Source organism: Phialemonium atrogriseum (genome assembly GCF_030411735.1).
Source record: "Phialemonium atrogriseum strain 8032-3 unplaced genomic scaffold QBC33scaffold_60, whole genome shotgun sequence".
Classification (NCBI taxonomy): domain Eukaryota; kingdom Fungi; phylum Ascomycota; class Sordariomycetes; order Cephalothecales; family Cephalothecaceae; genus Phialemonium; species Phialemonium atrogriseum.
The window spans coordinates 21482-39933 of record NW_026848197.1 but is presented as its reverse complement, the minus strand read 5'-3'; the positions used below and the strand labels follow the sequence as shown (position 1 = coordinate 39933).

The window sequence follows — 18452 nt, the reverse complement described above, 5'->3', positions numbered from 1 at the left end:
TTTGGGAGCTTACTGAGGAGGGGGAAGCGCGGAACGGAAAAAAATTAGACCTGGCCGAAGGCAAGCCAGGAGCGATTTTAAGTGCCTAATAACTGCTTGATCTGATTTTAATTGACTGCCAGCGCCAGGACTGAATTGACTGCTAGCGCAGGGCCTGGCGCTGGGACTGAATTGACTGCTGGCGCAGGGCCTGGCGCTAGGCTTGAATTGACTGCTGACGCAGGGCAGGGCCTGGATTGACGTAAGGCTTAATTGACTTTAATTGAACTGACTACCCAGGGCCTAAACTGACTGCCAGTGCTAGGCCTGAACTGACTGCTAGCGCTAGGCCTAAATTGACTTCAATTAACTGCTAGCGCTAGGCATGACGCAGGGCCTAAATTAGCTGCTAGCAAAGGCTTAATTGACTTCAATTAAACTGCCTATAAAGCTGTGAAAAGTAGGTAGAATGAGGAGATTCTGTAGATAGAATGGATAGCCTTGCATATTTTGTGGCAGGTGGCAGCAATTTCAAAGCGAAGCAAAGGAGCGTCAACCAGTTGCGCTTTATTATACAACTGCTAAACGACTGTCAACTTTATTAGAAGATAAGGTTGCAGGGATTACGCCGTATAGAGTCTTTCCGGCTAGGATAACAGGCTTTGCTCTTCCCAAAATCATTGCCCTCCCCTTGCTCTTCCCAAAATCATTGCCCTCCCCTTGCTCTTCCCAAAATCATTGCCCCGCCATTGGTCTTCCCAAAATCATTGCCCCGCCATTGGTCTTCCCAAAATCATTGCCCCGCCATTGCCCTTCCCAAATAAATTCATTGCCCCCCCTTTGCAATTCCTAAAATCATTCCCCCCCCTTCGCAATTCCTAAAATCATCGCCCCCAAGTCGTTTCAATTTCTCAATTCAATCCCACCCCTAGCCATTTCAAATAATCAATGGACTCAAGCGAACTAACTCGCGCAGAAGAAGCTCTACAAGTCGCTCGCGCAAATAAGAAGGCAATGGCAGCATTTGAGAAGGCGAAGAAGCAGATAAGGAATAGCAACGGTTCTGCAGGCATCATTGTTCTCACCGCCAAAGATCGATACTCCAACCCAGGAAGCACCCTACACAAGAGCAAGGCCTTGCTAGCTATTTCAGTCGAAATTGCCTAGACATTTACTAAACCTCAATGGGAAGCTATTGAAAAATGCCAAGATATTGCAGCATCAGTTATCGAATAGGTCCAGCAACAGCTTAACTCAGCCAAGGGACACCCAGACTACCTAGGGCCTTACTTGATGGTTCTCAAGAAAAGCCAACCAGATTTGGCTGCCAAGATTTGTTTAGGTAAGCTAGTCTTAAATACTAAAAGGCATGTTACTAATCCATAGCAGAGGTAGCTTGCTTTCTATTTGACAGTGCTGTATGGAAACATAACGCTACAGAGACTGACAAACCCCCCAGCACAGTCAACACTCAACTCTCAGCCCCATCACATGAGGCAACTATCCAGCCTTTCGACAGCCCTGATACGCCCCAGTCTTTTCCACGTCTGAATCCCAACCTATCTTAGGCCTACAAGGAGACAAAGGCAAAATTGCAGCAAGCCACACTGCCTCTTCTAGGTACAGCATCTTCATCCCTTTTTTGCAAGTAGCTTGCTAATAACAGTACAGAAAGCATTGTCCAACTGTAGAGATCAGACTTAAACTGCCTCCAAGATCATTTGGCCCAACTTAGACTTCAAACCACCACAAGCAAGAGAAAGCAGCCTCAGGCTGACACACCCGACCCAAAGAAGCGTAAACAAGAGCTTGCCACAGTATATGCATCCGCCTCCTTCCAATCGACGCCAACCGATACCCATCTACAAGTCTCTAGGAAAGAGCCAGCTGGTTGGCAAACAACGTCTCATCCACCAGGATTCTCCACCAGTTTTGTTCCAAACCATCTCCGACTCGCTCCCATTGCTTACAATAAGCCTGTCGCTGCTCATGCGCCGCCAACCACATCGCACCCCCGAGGAGCCCTCCCAACCCTAGCAGGCAGCCGCAGCCTCGACACCTTCCAGCCGACGCACTCTGCAGGCAGCTATGCAGCCAACAAGCGCCATAACCTCACGCATCAACCATTGCCTCCTCCATTTCCCAGCAGGTCGCTTCCAGTCTCTCAGGACCAGCCTGTTCCAAACGCTACGCTAATGCCATATTGCTAGCCTAGGAACGCTGCATCTGTCAGGGCCAGATCGCACCTCGAAAGGACAGTCCAAACCTACGCGCAGCCCCCTGCCCAAGGAGCAGATCTCTAATTGCAGATATTTACACCTACCCCATCCTCGCATGGCAAATCCAAGCCCTCCATGGTCCTACAATTGCCAGTCTATAATATCAAGAAAGTGTTTGAACAGGTTGATTTGATTCTGGATTTGGCAAGATCAGTGGTTACCAGAGAACCCAGAGGAGACTACGTCTCTGGGAACCTAAGGCTACAAATCTTTCGTAACAGCGCAAACCTTGTAATCGACCTCGGCAAAGCCAACCAAGAAAATTGTAATGAGGCAGCTTAGAGAGTGTAGGAAATCCTCTCCGAAAGGTTCGGCGGCAGCAGATTTGTTGTCAAGGTGCACCAAGTACGCCAAATCGAAATCAAAGCAGTCAAAGCCGCCAAGGGCGCCTTTGTACATAATTTGATCTTTGGTTCTAACAGTCCTCAAACCTAGCTTTCCATATTCTTGCCCTGCGTTAATCTCGACATCGTCTATTTTACATAAGGCCTCCCAAGCAATCTCATCCCCATCAATCATCATTATACGAGTAAATGGGTTGCCTAGCTTCCATGACAACTTCATCGGCTTCGATAAGGTGACGGAAAAGTAGGGGAGGGGCTTGTATTCACTAGCAAGTGCTTTGTCAAGTTTGCGACATTTTTCTGTTTGGTAGTGAGAGATCGAAAGATTCTCCTACCCCGCCCTCGTAGCCACACGTCATTGCTGTTGGTGCCTGAATGGATTCGCCGTTTGCCCAACGCAGAGTCAGATTAACGCTGGCGCCGTCAAGGGCAGGCTAGGTCTCAGGGCTTCTGCGCCACAGTAGTCGAGAATTGTCACGTGCATAGGGCTCTAGCCATTGAAAATCAAGCTACTCTGTTTTTAGTTTAGCGCCAAAATAGCAATATCTAGCAGTTTTTCAAAATATAGTATAGCTTTGGTATATAGCTTAAAGTTTTTATTTACTTTTTTTTAAAAAGAGAAAATAAATAATGTTAATAATTAGCATAATTACAAAGATTAATTAAAATAGTAATAATGTTAGATAAAGATAAATTTCTACATATTATATCTTAACTAAAGACTTTGTTTTATATAGTTAAATATTAAAGTTTATAGCATAACTTACTAAATTTATAGCATAACTTATTAGCAACTTGTATTAAGTTTAAAGTTAAGTTTAAGCTTACACATACTATAATAAATATTAGCATTGAGATTGTTTTAAAGTTATTAAAGTATAAATAATAGCAAGTATTGCTAAATTAAATATCTTTACTAGATATTGCTTAAACTTTATCTAACACAAATTAAATAAATCAAATAAATAAAGTAAAAAGTTATTACATAACTTAGCTACTTTATAGCCTTATGAATAAGTTATATCAAGTTATTCTTACTATATATTTTTTACTAAAACGCTTTAATTTGCTTTTACAAAAGCATAAATACAGCTAAAAAACAAGAAAAACAATATAAGGTAAAGACAAAGTTGTCATTATACTGCAAAGTGTATAATGCTAACGCTATTATCTGCTTTTTAGCTATAGCTTCCTACGTTTTAAACTCTGCAAACTAACTCTAGTATTAGTTTTAGCATGCTTTGTCAAAGCTACTTCCTTTCACTGCCAACCTTAGCTCTCTACTGCTATAGCTATAGCTAGCAGGTTTTAATGTTAATGCTAGTAGCAATAGTAGGCTAACTATCTACTATTAGCATTACTGCTGCGTTAGCAGTTTACTAGAATGTCTTTTTATTAGAATAGGTGTCTAAGATTTACAGTAGTACTAGAAGTCGCTGTAAATACAGCGCTTTAAAGTGCTATAATATAGCAGCTGCAACCTAAGTTACAGTAGAAGTTTATATGCAGCAGCCTAAGCTTTTATGCTAGACAATACACTTATAGCTTTGTGTATAGGCTAGGTATGCTATAGTATAGCATATAGTATAATGTAATATAGTAGATTGCTAGTAGCTAATACATTATACTAACTTTGTAAAGATAGTTTAATTTCCTTTCCTTTATAACCTACCAACCTTGGTTTAGTAAAGTATACGTGCTACCTAACTGCAAAGCCAGAACTAAAACCTAACAAATTCTACAGTATGTAAAAAATTAAAAATACCTTTACGCCTATATAACCTATCTCTTAGCTTGCATAGCCTAAGTTAACTTATATAAACTGTAAAATTTAATCCTAGAATATTACTAAGGCTGAACTTTAAAGTATAAGTCCTAAGTTTAACGCTTTTTAGCTAGGGTATACTGCTGCTTTAGCTACCTGCCTAGCGCGGCAAAGGAGATTGCGCGCCTTAGGGATAACCTTGTCAAGCTAGTAGAAGAAACAACATCTTTCCTAGCAAATATGTTGAGAAAAAAGGCTAGAAGGCACAACTAACTAGTTTTCTCCTAGATAGAGGCATATATAGACTAGCACTTGCAAAGAGCAACAAGCTGTGCAAGTATAGCTTTTACAGCGTTAGCTATACCCTATTACTAGGTTTGTATCTTAGTAAAAAGAAATGACGTTTACAGTTGTTCCAAGCTGTAAGAATCCTGAGATACCATAGTGTAGGTGGCGCACTATTGCGGCAGGACTTATAAGGCGCGGAGCGCGAAGGTTTCGGCACGTGGTGCCGAAGCTGCTAAATCTTTTGGTTCATTGTAACTCAGTCGATTCGCGCGCTAGTTCTTACTATAACAAATAGCGCGCAGTAAACTACTTGACCAACAAACCGTAAAAGATTATGCCAATCTGCCTAGTGGCAGATTGCTACGCATCTATTCGCTTATATAACCACACGCGCCGCACCGCCTCAATGCCCACACCGCGTTACACTTACACAAGCACTAAACAAGTGTCAATTACCTTGTAATAGGATCATGTCAAATAAAAGAGGCGCATACTTAAGGCAGACTAGATAAGCGTAATTAGCTTAATTAGCTGCTGCTGCTACTTAGGTAGCAAAGAAGAAGGGGAGAAGGAGACAATAACAAGGAGAAGGAGGAAGGAAGACTAGAAGGACGAGGAGAAGAACAAGGAGGAGGAGGAGGAGGTTAAGGAATAGTGTTAGTAAAGGTACATCTCCCTTGCCTCCTTCTTATTGTCAACCAAGTTTAACTATTCACAAAGATGCTGCCTTATAAACGCTATACTCAAGACTAGCAAACCAGCCCTAACGCAGTCTAGCCACCAAGCCTACAACAGCAAAGGATAAACGCTTACATTTTAAGTTATGATTAAATGTAAAGACATAGTGACTAACAATTAGCAGTCCTTAACCTTGGCAAGATCGTCAAGAGGGCTGTAGAGAAGGAGAACATGCTAGCTTAGCAGTTCAACACTGTTGGAGCTTTGAATGCTACCATTGGCGTAATCCTCTTGATATGTGCTATCGAAGATACAATAACTGGTTGCGACTTGATAAGTGCATGAGGAAGCATGTCTTCATCGAAAATGATTGCTAGACACTGAAAGAAGGTGACTCAACCTTGCAGTGCAAAAGAAAGAAGGAAGAAAGCAGACATGGTTGATGAAAGCGAGAGTGTCCTCCCGTAATTAAGTAATTAATGGGTAGGATTAAAGAGAGGAAGACCGAAGAGACGTGCTCCTTTCCAGCCTGCCAGCAATCGGCCTTGGGGGCAGCGGAGACGGCGTCCCGGCTGTTAGGCCGTGTGCGGGCGCTGGACCTCGAGAGAAGGGGGAGAGGTCTCGTACTCGTGTGTCGTGTTTCTAGCCCAAGCAAGCAACGAACCAACCTCCTGTGGAGATTTAATTACAATACTCTGAATCCTTCATGGCCACAGTTTCCAAAGCACCAAACTAGAGCAATCCTCTGAAATGTGCTGCCGTCCCACTTGACGTTGGTGACGGGCTTGCTGATGGGCAACAGCTGCCTGCTTAGGTACGTGACAAACAAGCCGCCGCCGTCGTCACCGACCTACTTCGCCACGGCCTCGACGCTCGCCAGGTTGGCGCTGAACGTCAAGAACTAGTCCTGCGAGACGACGTCGGCGCCGCCGTTGCGCTACGGACGTTGAGCGGGGACCTCATCCTGGAGTACGGGAACGCATAGAGGCCAGAGAGCGACCCGGTGAGGGACTTTGGGCGATCCCAGGAGGCGGCGGTGGCGCTGCTTATGGCGACGGTACTGCCTGGGGCTCAATTATATAACTTCTCCTTCGTGCACACGCTTATGACCAGCCACGCCTTCAGGGTCCTACTGCCTTTTATCCATGCCCAATTCTACGTCGGCGTGTTCCACCAATGGTGGTTGCTTGTGCTGGCCGTGTACATCGCCGAGCTGCGGCCGCGGGTCGACTCGGACTTCGTCTCCGGGGACCTCGGCGGGAAGGGCTGGGCGTACGTCAAGGGATAGGGCGCTCAGTTTGCCGTGGGCAGTGGTTGGGCTTTGACAAGCAATTGCGCGTTTGGGGCTTCGGACAAGGGGGGGATATTTGGCTCCTGCAAGTCCCTAGGTCGTACGAGGAAGTGTAGAGGGACAAGTCAAGTTCCTCTATATCCTGGCGACGGAAGAGAGTCGCTAGGTTAAGAAGATTCCCATATAGGATAGAGATTGTACTTCTTTACCTTCTCCTCGTTGAAGTTGTCTTTCTGCTTTTGAACCCTGGCGGCATTGCTGTGCTATTCGGCATGTTGCCTAATTTCTGGAGCGACTTGATCTGGTGCTTGTAATGCAACTGCACCTGCCGCCGGCTGCCCTATAATGAAGTTTTCGGCAACGATGGCGGCGTCCTGGCCTGGGTGGGCTAGTCTGACGGGGATGGCGTTGGCGAGGAAGCCTCGACAGCAGCAAGAGGGTTGTGGTTGCGTTATTTAAGGGCATGATTACGGTTGTCTAGGGCGACCCCTGGCATTAGGAGAAGGGGTTGGGAGAGGGCGCTGCAAGACTGGGGTTGGCAACGCGGCTGCTTGAGAGTTGAAGGGCCTTTTCTAACAGCAGTCTACCAACCCATCGATCTGTAGATTATTAGCTAGCATGATTATCACCACTTGCTGCACTACTATTCCTTCTACTACAGCCTCCATATCCACAACCCTAACGAAGACATATTCGAGGCCTCTCTCAACGAGACAAGCGATGTCGACCTATGTCTGCTCTCTGTTGTCAAGGTTATGGAAGGGACTTACTATGCATAGACAAACGAAGAAAGAAGGAAAAGCCCCCCAACAGACAGCCAAGTAAAACCCATGTTACCGCGCAAAACCTAATCCAAGTGCCAGAATATGGACCGGCTTTCCTTTTGCTATGGGCGGCACGAGTGCCTCTTGGAAATGGAACTTCTATGAACCACTTCTTGTCCGTGAGTATGGACTTAAAGTCTCAGATATGGGTGCCAAAGGTGGTGACACCAACCCGTCTCTCTTGCCCTTTTGGGAATCTAAGGGACAAAAGTGAAGAGAGAAAGATGCAACCTGCTTGGTTAACCACAAGTAGACAATTAGAATTCGAAGCACTCACAAGATAGGTCTGAGGTTTCCGCCTGCTTAGGCGGGCCTAGTCTCTCGCTAGGTTTAAGGGGTTTGTCAATATTAAGCATTAGCTCTTCTGACATTACTAGCCACGACATATTAAGAATGTCATCTTCACTGACTCCAGCTTCTGGAAAGCAGCCAAACGCTGGTTGGCAAGCGTCTAGGGCTGAAGCAGATGAATAGTCTGTTGGCTGAACCTAGGAAAATTGAAGCACATGTGAGAGGATAATAATCGAACTGTTGCTATGAACTCCATGGAGGACTATTCCAAGGGCGGCTAAGAGTCGATTAGACAGCGATGGTGACGTTCCTCCTCGTCTCAGCATCCTACTAAAATGCCTTTATGTTAAGGTGATAAACCTGCTGGAATTGATAGAGTCGATGGCTGATGAGAACAGAGCTTCGAACTTACTAGCGTCGGTGTGGGCTCCCTCCTATCGTGCAATTACGCTGTGCACACCTACAGATTCTTGTCTCTGAACACGAGTCTTCTGTCAGATAATATACCAACTACGTGGTAGGTGGCTTTAACGACGGCGCGGGCGAGTTGAATTGGTTTGATCGCAGCTGGGGACTCGCCACCCTCGTTCTTGTAGGAGATGGCGTCTGTAGACAGGACTATAAACCCATATCGGAAACGGCCAAAATAGCTGCTCCATGTGCGGAGGAGAAGAAGTCTCAGGTAGTGGCAAGGCAAGTGCCCAACGATGTTACGCGGTCTAGACAGCCGGTGCGGAGGGTCAGAGGTGTCGGCTGATTTCATGTGCAGTGGTGTCGAGTAGCAATATCCGTGCCCCTGTTAGCCCCGGGCGCGGAAGCCGGACTAGCTCTCGGCAATCCGGAGCAGCGCCGGCACACCGAAACCGTAGCCCTTGCTAGCCCTGAAAAGACAGCCGTGTGTTTCGCCCGTGCCATCTCGGAGGATTCAATGGACTCTGAAATGATTTCCTTCCAACGAAGCGACTGATACGGAGAAGGATGGGAAGCATGGGAAGGATAAGGATTCAGAGAAGGATCCCGAACATAAAACATCAATACTTTGCCAACTCTCTTCTTCTGCCATAGAACCTATGTAGTATCAGTAGTAGGCCAAACCCTTGGAGTGGTTATAGAAATGTCCGTCTCCCTGAGTTCGATGTGGACGCTTAGAAGCGCGAGGCAGTCCCAACTCTTGGTAAGAATCGGAAATTTGTGACCTAGAGCCGCAGGCGCCATCATAGTCAAGGAAGAAGTAATAGAAGACGAAGATGTTATGATGGGTCAGGGGCTTGCTCTCGCACACGACGTCTGGCAATCTCTTGCTGCTTCTATCCTCATGGGTTCCATCCTCATGGGTTTATATGCTGAGCTAGTTCACATCGACAAGCATACAAGTCTTACTACTTGTACTTCCCATGCATGTTCTCCATTCCCTGACGATGAAGAAGGGGCGGAAAGATTAGTCTGATAAGATCCGTCGATTCGGTGTCTGTCGTCACATAACCCTCCCTATGATCAAGTTGCGTCTATCACCTTGAGGATATTGTCCAACACATCTGCCTTCGCCTCCTCAGCCGATCAACTCACGTCAACCCTTGCAACGTCAGTCTCGTGCAGAGCTAGCGGCTCGAGGATGTCGAGTTAGCTGTGCACCATGTTAGCGCCTATGTAATGGTTTTGACTGGTCGAATTTCTAGTTAGTACGCTGTCTGGGTGGGAGTGTGTCGCAATCCTGATTTCCGGTAGTGCAGATGTGGCGATAGCTGACAAGGGCAAGGACCTAGACATGGGGTGAACCAACCAATCGAGTGCCGATGAGGAGGGCGAGGATGTCGCGGGTTGCGGCTACAAGCGCAAGGCAAGCAGTACGCCTGGCGGTCGGAAGAAGAGGGCCCTCATCGCCGCCAGGGACCGTGGCCGCCGAGATTGCCTTCGCAGCTACTACATTACGCGCCGCCGTCGCCGCCAGACGAACCCAGCAAGCAGTAGAAGCAGCAGCAACGGCAGTAACAGCTGCCAGCCAGGGATAATACCGACGACTTTCCCACGGCCACTTAAACAGCCTTGGCACATCTACATCCTCATCGGCTGATTTAGTTAGATACAAGCTCCCAGAAATGGTATACCCTCGCTGCCAAATCCTTCCTGTTCTTCCAATTGCCAAATCTTTCAACGCTCTACATTTATCCGTTTATTTCCAACTAATTAGTCTTCCTTCTTGCATTTACTATGCATAGCGCCACGCTTAGCCATTTTCATTCTCATGTTTTCACCATTTCTCGTATACGTTGAACACCAGTGCCTCGACTTCTTAGTTGAGACACTCATAGGTTTAGAAACGAGCTCCGGAATCCTCCGCCTCCTATCACCCATCACACTGATAAAGACAACGACAACAACAATCCTCCTCTACACAACCCACCACACCTTCAGCATGCTTCATTAGATTTCAGTGGCGTTTAGGGTGAATTCGGTTAAGCCGAATATACCAACCTAACCTCGTAACAGGAGATGCTATTCTAGGCCGTCGATTTTAAGCCGTTGAATACGCCGCTTTCTCTGTCTGCTGTGTTTAACAGACCCGGCTCTCCTATCTCACGGCTAGGGAGCCGCTAGAGCTATCGGGCTCCAATCCGTACCTGCAGGAACGGATAGTCTATCAACTAAGATCAATGTCCCCTAATTAGTCTATACACCACACCTAGCCGCACAGTCCTCTAGACAAAAGTTTCACTGGACAATGACCTGCAGCGCTGGAGTGGCGTTGTCGGCCTCCGCTTCGAGTCGAGTCCCATGGCAAGGCAGTGCCGGAAAAGCGACGGTGTAAGACGAGTTCACCGCCTGGTACCGAGACTACATGAGCGCTCTTTTCTGGCTCACCAAAGAGGGAGACAACAGGGTTTTATCCTGCGTGAACTGCGGTTTCTTGATTTGTCACCTTTGGTGGCAAGATCATCGTCAATGTCAAAGAGAGTGACCTTAGCATACAGTCTGCCAAGATGACGCCCTGCTTTTTCTCATACTTCTGCATCTAGTTTGCAAGTTAGCGACAGGTGGTTGCAGCTCAACAACCTAATTCGTCGCCCTACACGATACTAATTAGTTAACGGTAGTACCAACAGTACCAACAGTACTGCGAGTCAGTCTCTCGGGCTAAGGCGGTTGATCTAGCGGCTAGGGCAGCAAGTCTGGCTTAGGAGTCCAAGCCAGCGTCTAAGGCTAGACCAGTTACCTTTTCTACGTACCTTTTTTGTTTCTAAATCTCTCTCGTCATATCTCGACAAGATCATGGGCATGGCATGCGCAATGCAACTGTTAGAGTACCGGTAGATTCGTAATGGTAATGAGAGGTGAATCTAATAGTGCTGAACTCTCTGCGACTGCTGGAAGATACTAGTCTAGCTCCACGCAACCTTGGTCAAGTTGAGCTCCCCTGACAAGTTCAAGCAGACCTTTTCTTTCAGAGACAAGTCGTCGCCTGCAAACGCTTTCTTCAAGCTTAGGTAACTTTATATGCGCCTTTGTAATCGCAATTGTTAGGCAGGGATTAACTAGGCATATGTTAGCTAGCCTTGCAGGTTGATAATCTTGCCATACTCCTTCTATATGATATTCTTGAAAGTCTATGGTACAAGATGTCCCAACAAGTCTATCAAGAAAATCCTCTTCTTGTCCACCCACTGCGGAAAAGGGCCAATATCAGCCATGGCATCGTTAAGTCATCTGTCTAACATTTCTCAAAGGAGTGTCATTTTCACCTAGAAGCTGCAAATCCCCAAGGACAACAAGTTGAGTTTCATCAGCTATAAGCGCAATATTTCCCACCTAGGTGATAACAGCATCTTTGCAGCAGGTAAGGTAGAGAACCATTATCGGTGTTAGCATGGCTCAAGCCAACTAAAAAGGCCAAGATATTCGCTTACACTTTGAATTTCTTCTAAGGCTCTTGCTAGGGTTAGAATCTGCAACACCAGTATCCTTAACATTAGCAAAGTACAACCTACCATAGAAGCAATGTAGGAAAAGGCCAGTCAAGGAACTACACAGTCTAGCCGAGGATAAACATAAAGCAGAAGAAGACTGCCTCCGGATCCGAGAACACCTCGCCGTCACAATGGAAGCACGGGGAATACGCGCCGCCCTAGACGCAGACGGCAGACAGCCCCACGGGCTGACCCTAGACTCCCGACGGCGGCGGGTCGTCTCCGCGGGGGCAACACGCGGGTCTATGCCGGGGGCGTTGTTGCGGAGGCAGAGGCTCTCCTTGATGACGGCGTTTAGGAGGGTGAGGTGCTCTAGGGCTGTAGGTAGGGGCAGTGAGGGAGTGGTGGCCGAGGAGTGTGAGTAGTTCCCTGGGTTCCCCGCTACACCCCCAATTTTGGCCCGTGGTTTAGATAGACAAGTTTCTGAAGGATCACCAAGTCAATAAACCCTTTATTTAACGAGGAAACCAAGGCTGCCAACCTTTTGCTGACGATGTGACGTGGATGATGGCACCGCTGGTATCTGAGGGACCGCTCTGTGAGTGCCGTGCCACTGATACCTAGTAAAGACTTGATGCCTGATACTTGTTCCGCAGATGTAAGTGGCGAGCAGATTCGGCGAAATCTGACCGAGAATGAAAGGGGTATTCCGTTGAATCTGGATTTCCAGGCCAGTCACATCCCCTTCTCTTAGGCTCTCCGCGGCGGGAAGAAACCCTTGGGTCGCGACATGTGCACTTTCTGGTATCTAAATTCGTCATCCCAGAAAGCAGCATTCATAGCACTATATCTGCTTCTTGCCATTACTGCTTTTGTTTGAGACTGTTGCTACTGGCCCCGGTACATCCTCCGCTAAACCTCCGCTTGGCCCGGTTCCGTGGTCTGGTTCGCTAGAGCCACGTGGCTACCTAGCCAGTGTCCGACTCCTGCGTTGCAAAATGGTCGCCGACTGCGAGGAGGAGCTCATGAAGAACTAAGTAAGGCGGACTTTCCGGTTTCTTGGGCGGCGGCGTAGTCAATTTCTACATCTTTCCCATAGTATTCGCCTTCTTCAACCTCTTCGATAAAACTAACATAGTCTTCCGACAGTAATGTCCTAGGCAGGTAAGTTAGGAAAATGCATAGGAGGGCGTCTTTCCGGAGGATAGTGCTACGTTAGGCTGCTAGATAAGGCAAGCTGCCGCACTATGCTTCTGCAACCCGATGACTAGGCCAGGCTCACCGTCAAGGCACAAGAGAGCAACCTAGCATCTATGCTCTAGCTTTATCGCTAGATGCTGCAGATCAGACAAGCGGAGCCATCGCTTGGCGACGGCCCAGGGCTGTGGCGTGCCTGCCTTCTTGCAAGGCGGCGGTCCAAATGACGTGGATAACGTGGAGGTCTCCTATGATGGCATTGCCAGATCTCAATACGCCCGTCAGATCGGGAGCCGCAAGTCTGCCCAAGGAGCCACTCTCCAACACTTCCCAGCCGCCCACAAGCCCCTTCTTTTCCTCCTAGCCTCCTCCTCGACAGCCCCTTACCGCCTCTCGCTAGCCGGGCCGCTGAACTCGGCGCCTGTCTTGGCCTCGTACGTCGTCGCCAGCCCACATCGCAACATATCCAGCCCAACGTCGCGCTGCGGCACAAACAGCGGCAGCCCCCGCACCAAGTCCGCCGCCATGGCTGCTCTGTAGACACGAGAGGCGGTGGTTTTTATTATCCCTTGTTTTATTCTTCTTCTTCAGTCTGTCGCCTAGACGTGGTGGGTGGCTGGTTGCGCTTGACCGCGGCCCGAGGGTGCGGGACGGCAGGAAAGCTAGCGAAGAGGGTAGCAATCGTAACGAGGACCGAGGCAAGGGGCGACTTAGAGCGCTGGCCATGGTTGGTGTTGGTGCGGAAGGGACAGCCCTGCTCTAGGCAGGCGTGCCTCTTCTCACTCCCAAGGAGGGGCAGCGAAGCAAGTACTTTGCCCAGCTCCTTCGGTTTGCGAGGTCTTTAGAGCAGGCATCGCACTCCTAACCAAGGCCGCTAAAGTTGAGGCCACCCATCTGCATCTGCGCGTCCGTGCCGCCGCCGCCGCTTGCCGGGCCCGGGGCCGGCTTCCGCGGCGCTTCCTCCTCCGCCTACCCCCAGGCTCTGGAGGAGGTCCATCCACTGGAGGTCGCAGAGGCTCACAGTCCGGAGATGAGGATGCTGGCGGAGGACTGTTGCTGCTGCTGCGCCAAAAAGGGGTGATTGCGGTGTCAGGGGACATTCCCATTACGATTTAAATCAGAATGGGCGTCAAAGACGGAAAGCAGACTGCCCACAAAATTGCCCAACGAATGGCGTTTGGTAGCTTAGAGATGCATGACACGATTGGGGCCGCGGGATGCGCCGCAGTCAAATGCATGGCCGGATCCGCCTGCAGAAACACACCAAGGTCGCTGACTAGGGCTATATCGCCGGGTGTGCGGTACTAATCAAATCGTACCAGAAGAAACAAGGAATCCTCTACTCAGGAGCCATAGACGTTAGCATCCTAGTTGAGATGGTTGTGGTGAGCTGCAGAGCTGTATGCATTGCATGCCCCCTTCACGAGACCCCAGGCCCGTTCCCCTCGACATCCACTGACACCGTGAAGTGCGACAAGTACCACTTCCTAAAGCTGTCTGCCCACGTGGGATTTCCTCTTGGCTGTGCGGTTGTCACGGCTGTGACGTTGGCGTAGTTAGATGTCTCTCTTGCCAGCGTCTTGGAAATTCTTGGAGAAACTAGCGTCAATGCCGTCAACGAGCACAATTTTACCGCAATGAATCTTGCTGCTTTCAAGGCCGACACTAACGCTAGCCTTTTCATGCTAAGCCGCCGGCGCTTCGAGAGGGTGCTGTTCCGCTTGTCGCTGCCGCTGGACCTGAAAAGGGGTAAAAGGGGGTGGCCCGTGCGCAAATGATTGCGCTTCTTCATGCACTTCCTGCCGTCCGCCTCAGCCCTTTGGTCTCAGCCCTGGTCTCGGTCTGTCAGCATTGTAGCCGCTGTTGCCAAAAAATATCTTACGCAATGAATGTTTGCCTAGCACATCAACCCCTTTTGGCCGTAGATTGGCAGGCTCGGGGATAGGCTAACATTGGTGCGGGAGTTTGACATCGCAAACATAGGCTTAGCTATCAATGAGTTTTCCTAAACCTAGAGGCTAGCTGGCATCAACGAGTACGTTGTGTGCCTGGTCTAGGCGCTGTCAAATCTTGGGGTTTCTTCATTTGACAAAGCAGTCTCCTTCTGGAAGATGACTAGTCCTAAGCAACCCCGTTTCTCCTCGAAAATGTTTCCACCTAAGCTTGCAATCGCCATCATCATTGTTCACCATAAGCACCTCATACCTAGTCATCAAATATAGCCACTTGGAGGCTCACACACATCCGCTCGACTCTGTGCTAGACGAAGAATGGAAATGGCCCTTCTCAAAGTTCGGTTACAAAACCGCCAACGTTCTTTTCACTAACCTTCACTTGGAGTTCAACTGTATCAAAATTACGATTCAAGATCCTTGCACCTGGTATAATAATGTTTGCGGTGTGGCAAGAAGCGCCGAAAACAAGGAAGAGTTCCTAGTCCAGCTCAAACAATGACAAGAAGAACGATTTAACAAGCTCCAAACCTTAGACTTGCTAATTGGCCACCCTTCGCGCTAGGAAGCGCAAAAGCCCTACATCTTATAACAGCCATTTAGGTGTATTTCCGAAAACCTCTCTTTTAACTCTATTGTCAAACACTTTCGCTCCTACGCCGCCAACAAGCACGCCTAATCCCCAAATCCGCTACCGCCCGCGTCTGTCACAGATTGCGTCACTCAAAAGCAGCTGAAGAAGAAAAGACGCCTAGCATCAGAGTCATCACGCAGCCCGCCAGGGATCTCAAAACCGCGCCTTGGACAAGGCAGTAAGCGGGAGAGGGTACCGAGGAGCGCCTGGTTTGAACAACGCGGAGAGCAGTCAGGACTGTAAAGCTCGACATTAGCATAACGGCCACTAGTTTCGGATGCGCAAGCAACGCCTCGTAAATCCCAAAATGACAGATCTCCACGTCAGGCCCCAACTACAATCGCAGCACTCGCCGTGCGCTTCAACAGCGAAGGCGTCAGCGCTACCAAGGCAAGCACCTAGCCGCTCCCATCCAGGTCCGAATCGAATAAAGCGCGTAAGAAGCACAACAGCAGGCCACTGTCGTAGCTGTCGTCTCAGCAACCCTCTCCTAGGACGGGTTTAGGAGGCGGCAATCGCCTGAGATCCGGTAAACACGGGTCCCAGCATGATCTGGCTGCAGCTCGAGCGGCTACCGAAGCTTGCGCTGGGCAGGAAGGGTGCCCCACCCTTCGGAGTCCAAGGTAGCGACCGGGTCTACCAGCTAGAGCACCAGCTTGTTCGAGGTGCAACCGAGAACAACCTGGCAGAGGTTATTCCCAACGCTTAGAATTCCGCTGGGCGTCAGCCGCGTTCGCCGGATCTCGGGCGGCTGCCTCCTGCCCGACAGCGCCTTAGCCTCTCGGCGATTTTGACATTGCCGAAGCCGGACACCATTTAGACCCGTCGAGAAACACCTGCTGCATAGAGAGCTGCAATACGTTGACTTCTTCTCGGTCCGGGTCCGCCTGACCCCCTAGCGGCAACGGCATTTCTCTAGCGGCGGACTTTTCTTTCTATCGGACTGCACTTGTATGGCATAATCGTTGATGTTTTTGGCAAGCAATTGATGCGAAAAGATGGGAAGAAAAGGAGGCTTGACCGGTCATTTTGCGCCACGATGTACTGCGGCTTGACTGAATGATAGCCTCAGACAGAAGCGGCGGCCAATGAACGACAAGACAAGTTCAAGCCATCTGCATGTACTTAGAAATAAGAGGACAAAGGAGGTACACACCTCTTCACTAGCTGATGGCTCAGTGCAGAAGCTTCAATCGCATGCTTTGGAGTCATAAGCAGGCCTTAGGTCTAGGTGAAGCTCTGTACTTCAAGCTGATGAAGTGGTGATTGTATTTGTGAGGCTCCTTCTCCTGACAGACGAGGGGCAGAATGAGAGCTTCTAGTACCACAAACAGGCTCGAGAATCCCTTGAGAAGTATCGGTCACATTAGTCCCAGATGCGCTTTGGCATGTCGCTCTCATATCGACAGCATCAAAGAATGCCTCTTTAGGAATATCGACATTTCAGATCCCAGACACGACTTTTTACCCCTAACGAGAGCAGATCTTGTCTAACCAGCTGTTTGCCGTCCTAAAGCTTGCAATCAAAGGCAAAGAAAGCACTTAAGAATGGAAAGGCAACATAGGGGCACCGCGGCAAGCAGCTGTGAAGACACTTGTACAATACATTTACCTATGAAGCTCCTGAGATGCACATGGCCAGCTTGGCGCAAGGGTACCTAGGACCGAACGGGAGACCCATAACACCGTCACATTACGCACAATTCCCGCCCACATCACATATGAGTTCACCATCCCCTGACGATTAGAATACCCAAGTCAGGTGCCAACCTAGACACCGTAGACAGGCAGAGGATATCAGGTAAGGAAAGAAAACAGATAGCTATAGCGGTACTTAAACCAAGTCTTATGCATAGCCGCAAAGCTGCTCCTACAACACAACCTCCCCTCGTAGCTAGAACCCGCCGCTCCGCTCCCGGCGGTGTACAGTTCCGGAGTACCCAACACGTTGCAACTACTGAATATTTCCCATTTAACGCCATTTTCTAGGGATAGCTCCGTCACCACGTCCTTCAGCACCTTGCGAGCAGGGCTGTCTTCGAACGAGTTGAATAACATAGCATGCTGGCAGACAATATTTAGGTAGAAGAAGGGGAAATGGAAAATGAGAGAAAAGCCCTTAGCAGCTTATTCGCTGCCGAACAGTACAAGAAGATACAGGAACTTGGAACTGTCCTTACCTGCTGCAGCGCATGTCGCTTACAAGGGATTTCCAAGAAGGGGATGAAGATTAACAAGTTAGGCAAGGAGATTGCAACCATCTATGCTCTCTCTACCTATCGACAGGGCAGGAGGTTAGCCTTCAAGTGTGGGTATTGTCCTAATTAAATCCTAGTCAAAGGCAATGACTCTCTCCATCTTGTTATTGTCATCCATGGTGCCTATAAAGACCTAGACAACGACAGATTCTCCCTATCAGCGACTTAAACCAAGCAGACTGCCGCAGTACCATTGGCGTTTGGCAAAATTTTGTTTATTCGAGAGACAGGCTGCTTTAGCCCAACTACCTTGATATTACAAAGCGAGGAATTTGAAGCTGATAGCGATCATGTCACCGCCGTACATAGCTTGACTTATAGCTTTACGCATGTAGCTTAACCAGAGATGTCGTGGAAATCTGCCAGGTGGCTTTACACTTTGACTCCTGCCTAATATATAGCTCTAACAACAAGAAGAGCTTCGCATTGTTAGCTTTCCATAAAGCTAACTAGAGGACATTTCTATGTCTTATGCTAGCAATGCAAGGTTCATTGTTAGGTAATTAACAAGTAAGTTAGATATTTAGACAGCACAAGGGAAGCAGCAAAGGGAATTACTATCGCTGTCGCTGTCTATTATGTTTATCTCAGGCTTCACGCCCGAGATGGCAACCGGCCGCATCTGTGTCTGGCGGGGGTTGGCTAGGGTGGCGGTGGCGTAGAGGTGTGGGACTGTGCTGGCGGCGTAGACTGACCTTTTGTCCGGGGGATCCTCCCGTGCCACGTATTGGAGCGCGATATACACCTTGCAGGTAGCCTACTTACGTAAG

The 18452-nt window shown here is 48.7% G+C and overlaps 3 protein-coding genes across 3 annotated transcripts; 2 read left to right on the top strand and 1 right to left on the bottom strand.

Moving 5' to 3' along the window:
- Positions 1 to 6124: 6124 nt before the first annotated feature.
- Positions 6125 to 6621, top strand: QBC33DRAFT_605020 (uncharacterized protein; the record flags this gene model as incomplete). The annotated part of the gene is made up of 2 exons (XM_060432261.1): positions 6125 to 6226; positions 6319 to 6621. The coding sequence occupies 2 exons, from the start codon at positions 6125 to 6127 to the stop codon at positions 6619 to 6621; spliced, it is 405 nt and encodes a 134-aa protein (XP_060277900.1).
- Positions 6622 to 12391: 5770 nt separating this feature from the next.
- Positions 12392 to 13365, bottom strand: QBC33DRAFT_520225 (uncharacterized protein; the record flags this gene model as incomplete). Its single annotated transcript, XM_060426353.1, has 3 exons — positions 12392 to 12449; positions 12690 to 12797; positions 13226 to 13365. 3 exons carry the CDS (start codon positions 13363 to 13365, stop codon positions 12392 to 12394), a joined length of 306 nt encoding a protein of 101 aa, XP_060277899.1.
- A 1693-nt stretch (positions 13366 to 15058) lies between these two features.
- QBC33DRAFT_462882 (uncharacterized protein) lies at positions 15059 to 15292 on the top strand (the record flags this gene model as incomplete). Its single annotated transcript, XM_060425099.1, has 1 exon — positions 15059 to 15292. A coding segment is annotated over one exon (234 nt), but the record flags the coding sequence as incomplete, so codon positions are not given.
- Positions 15293 to 18452: the final 3160 nt, after the last annotated feature.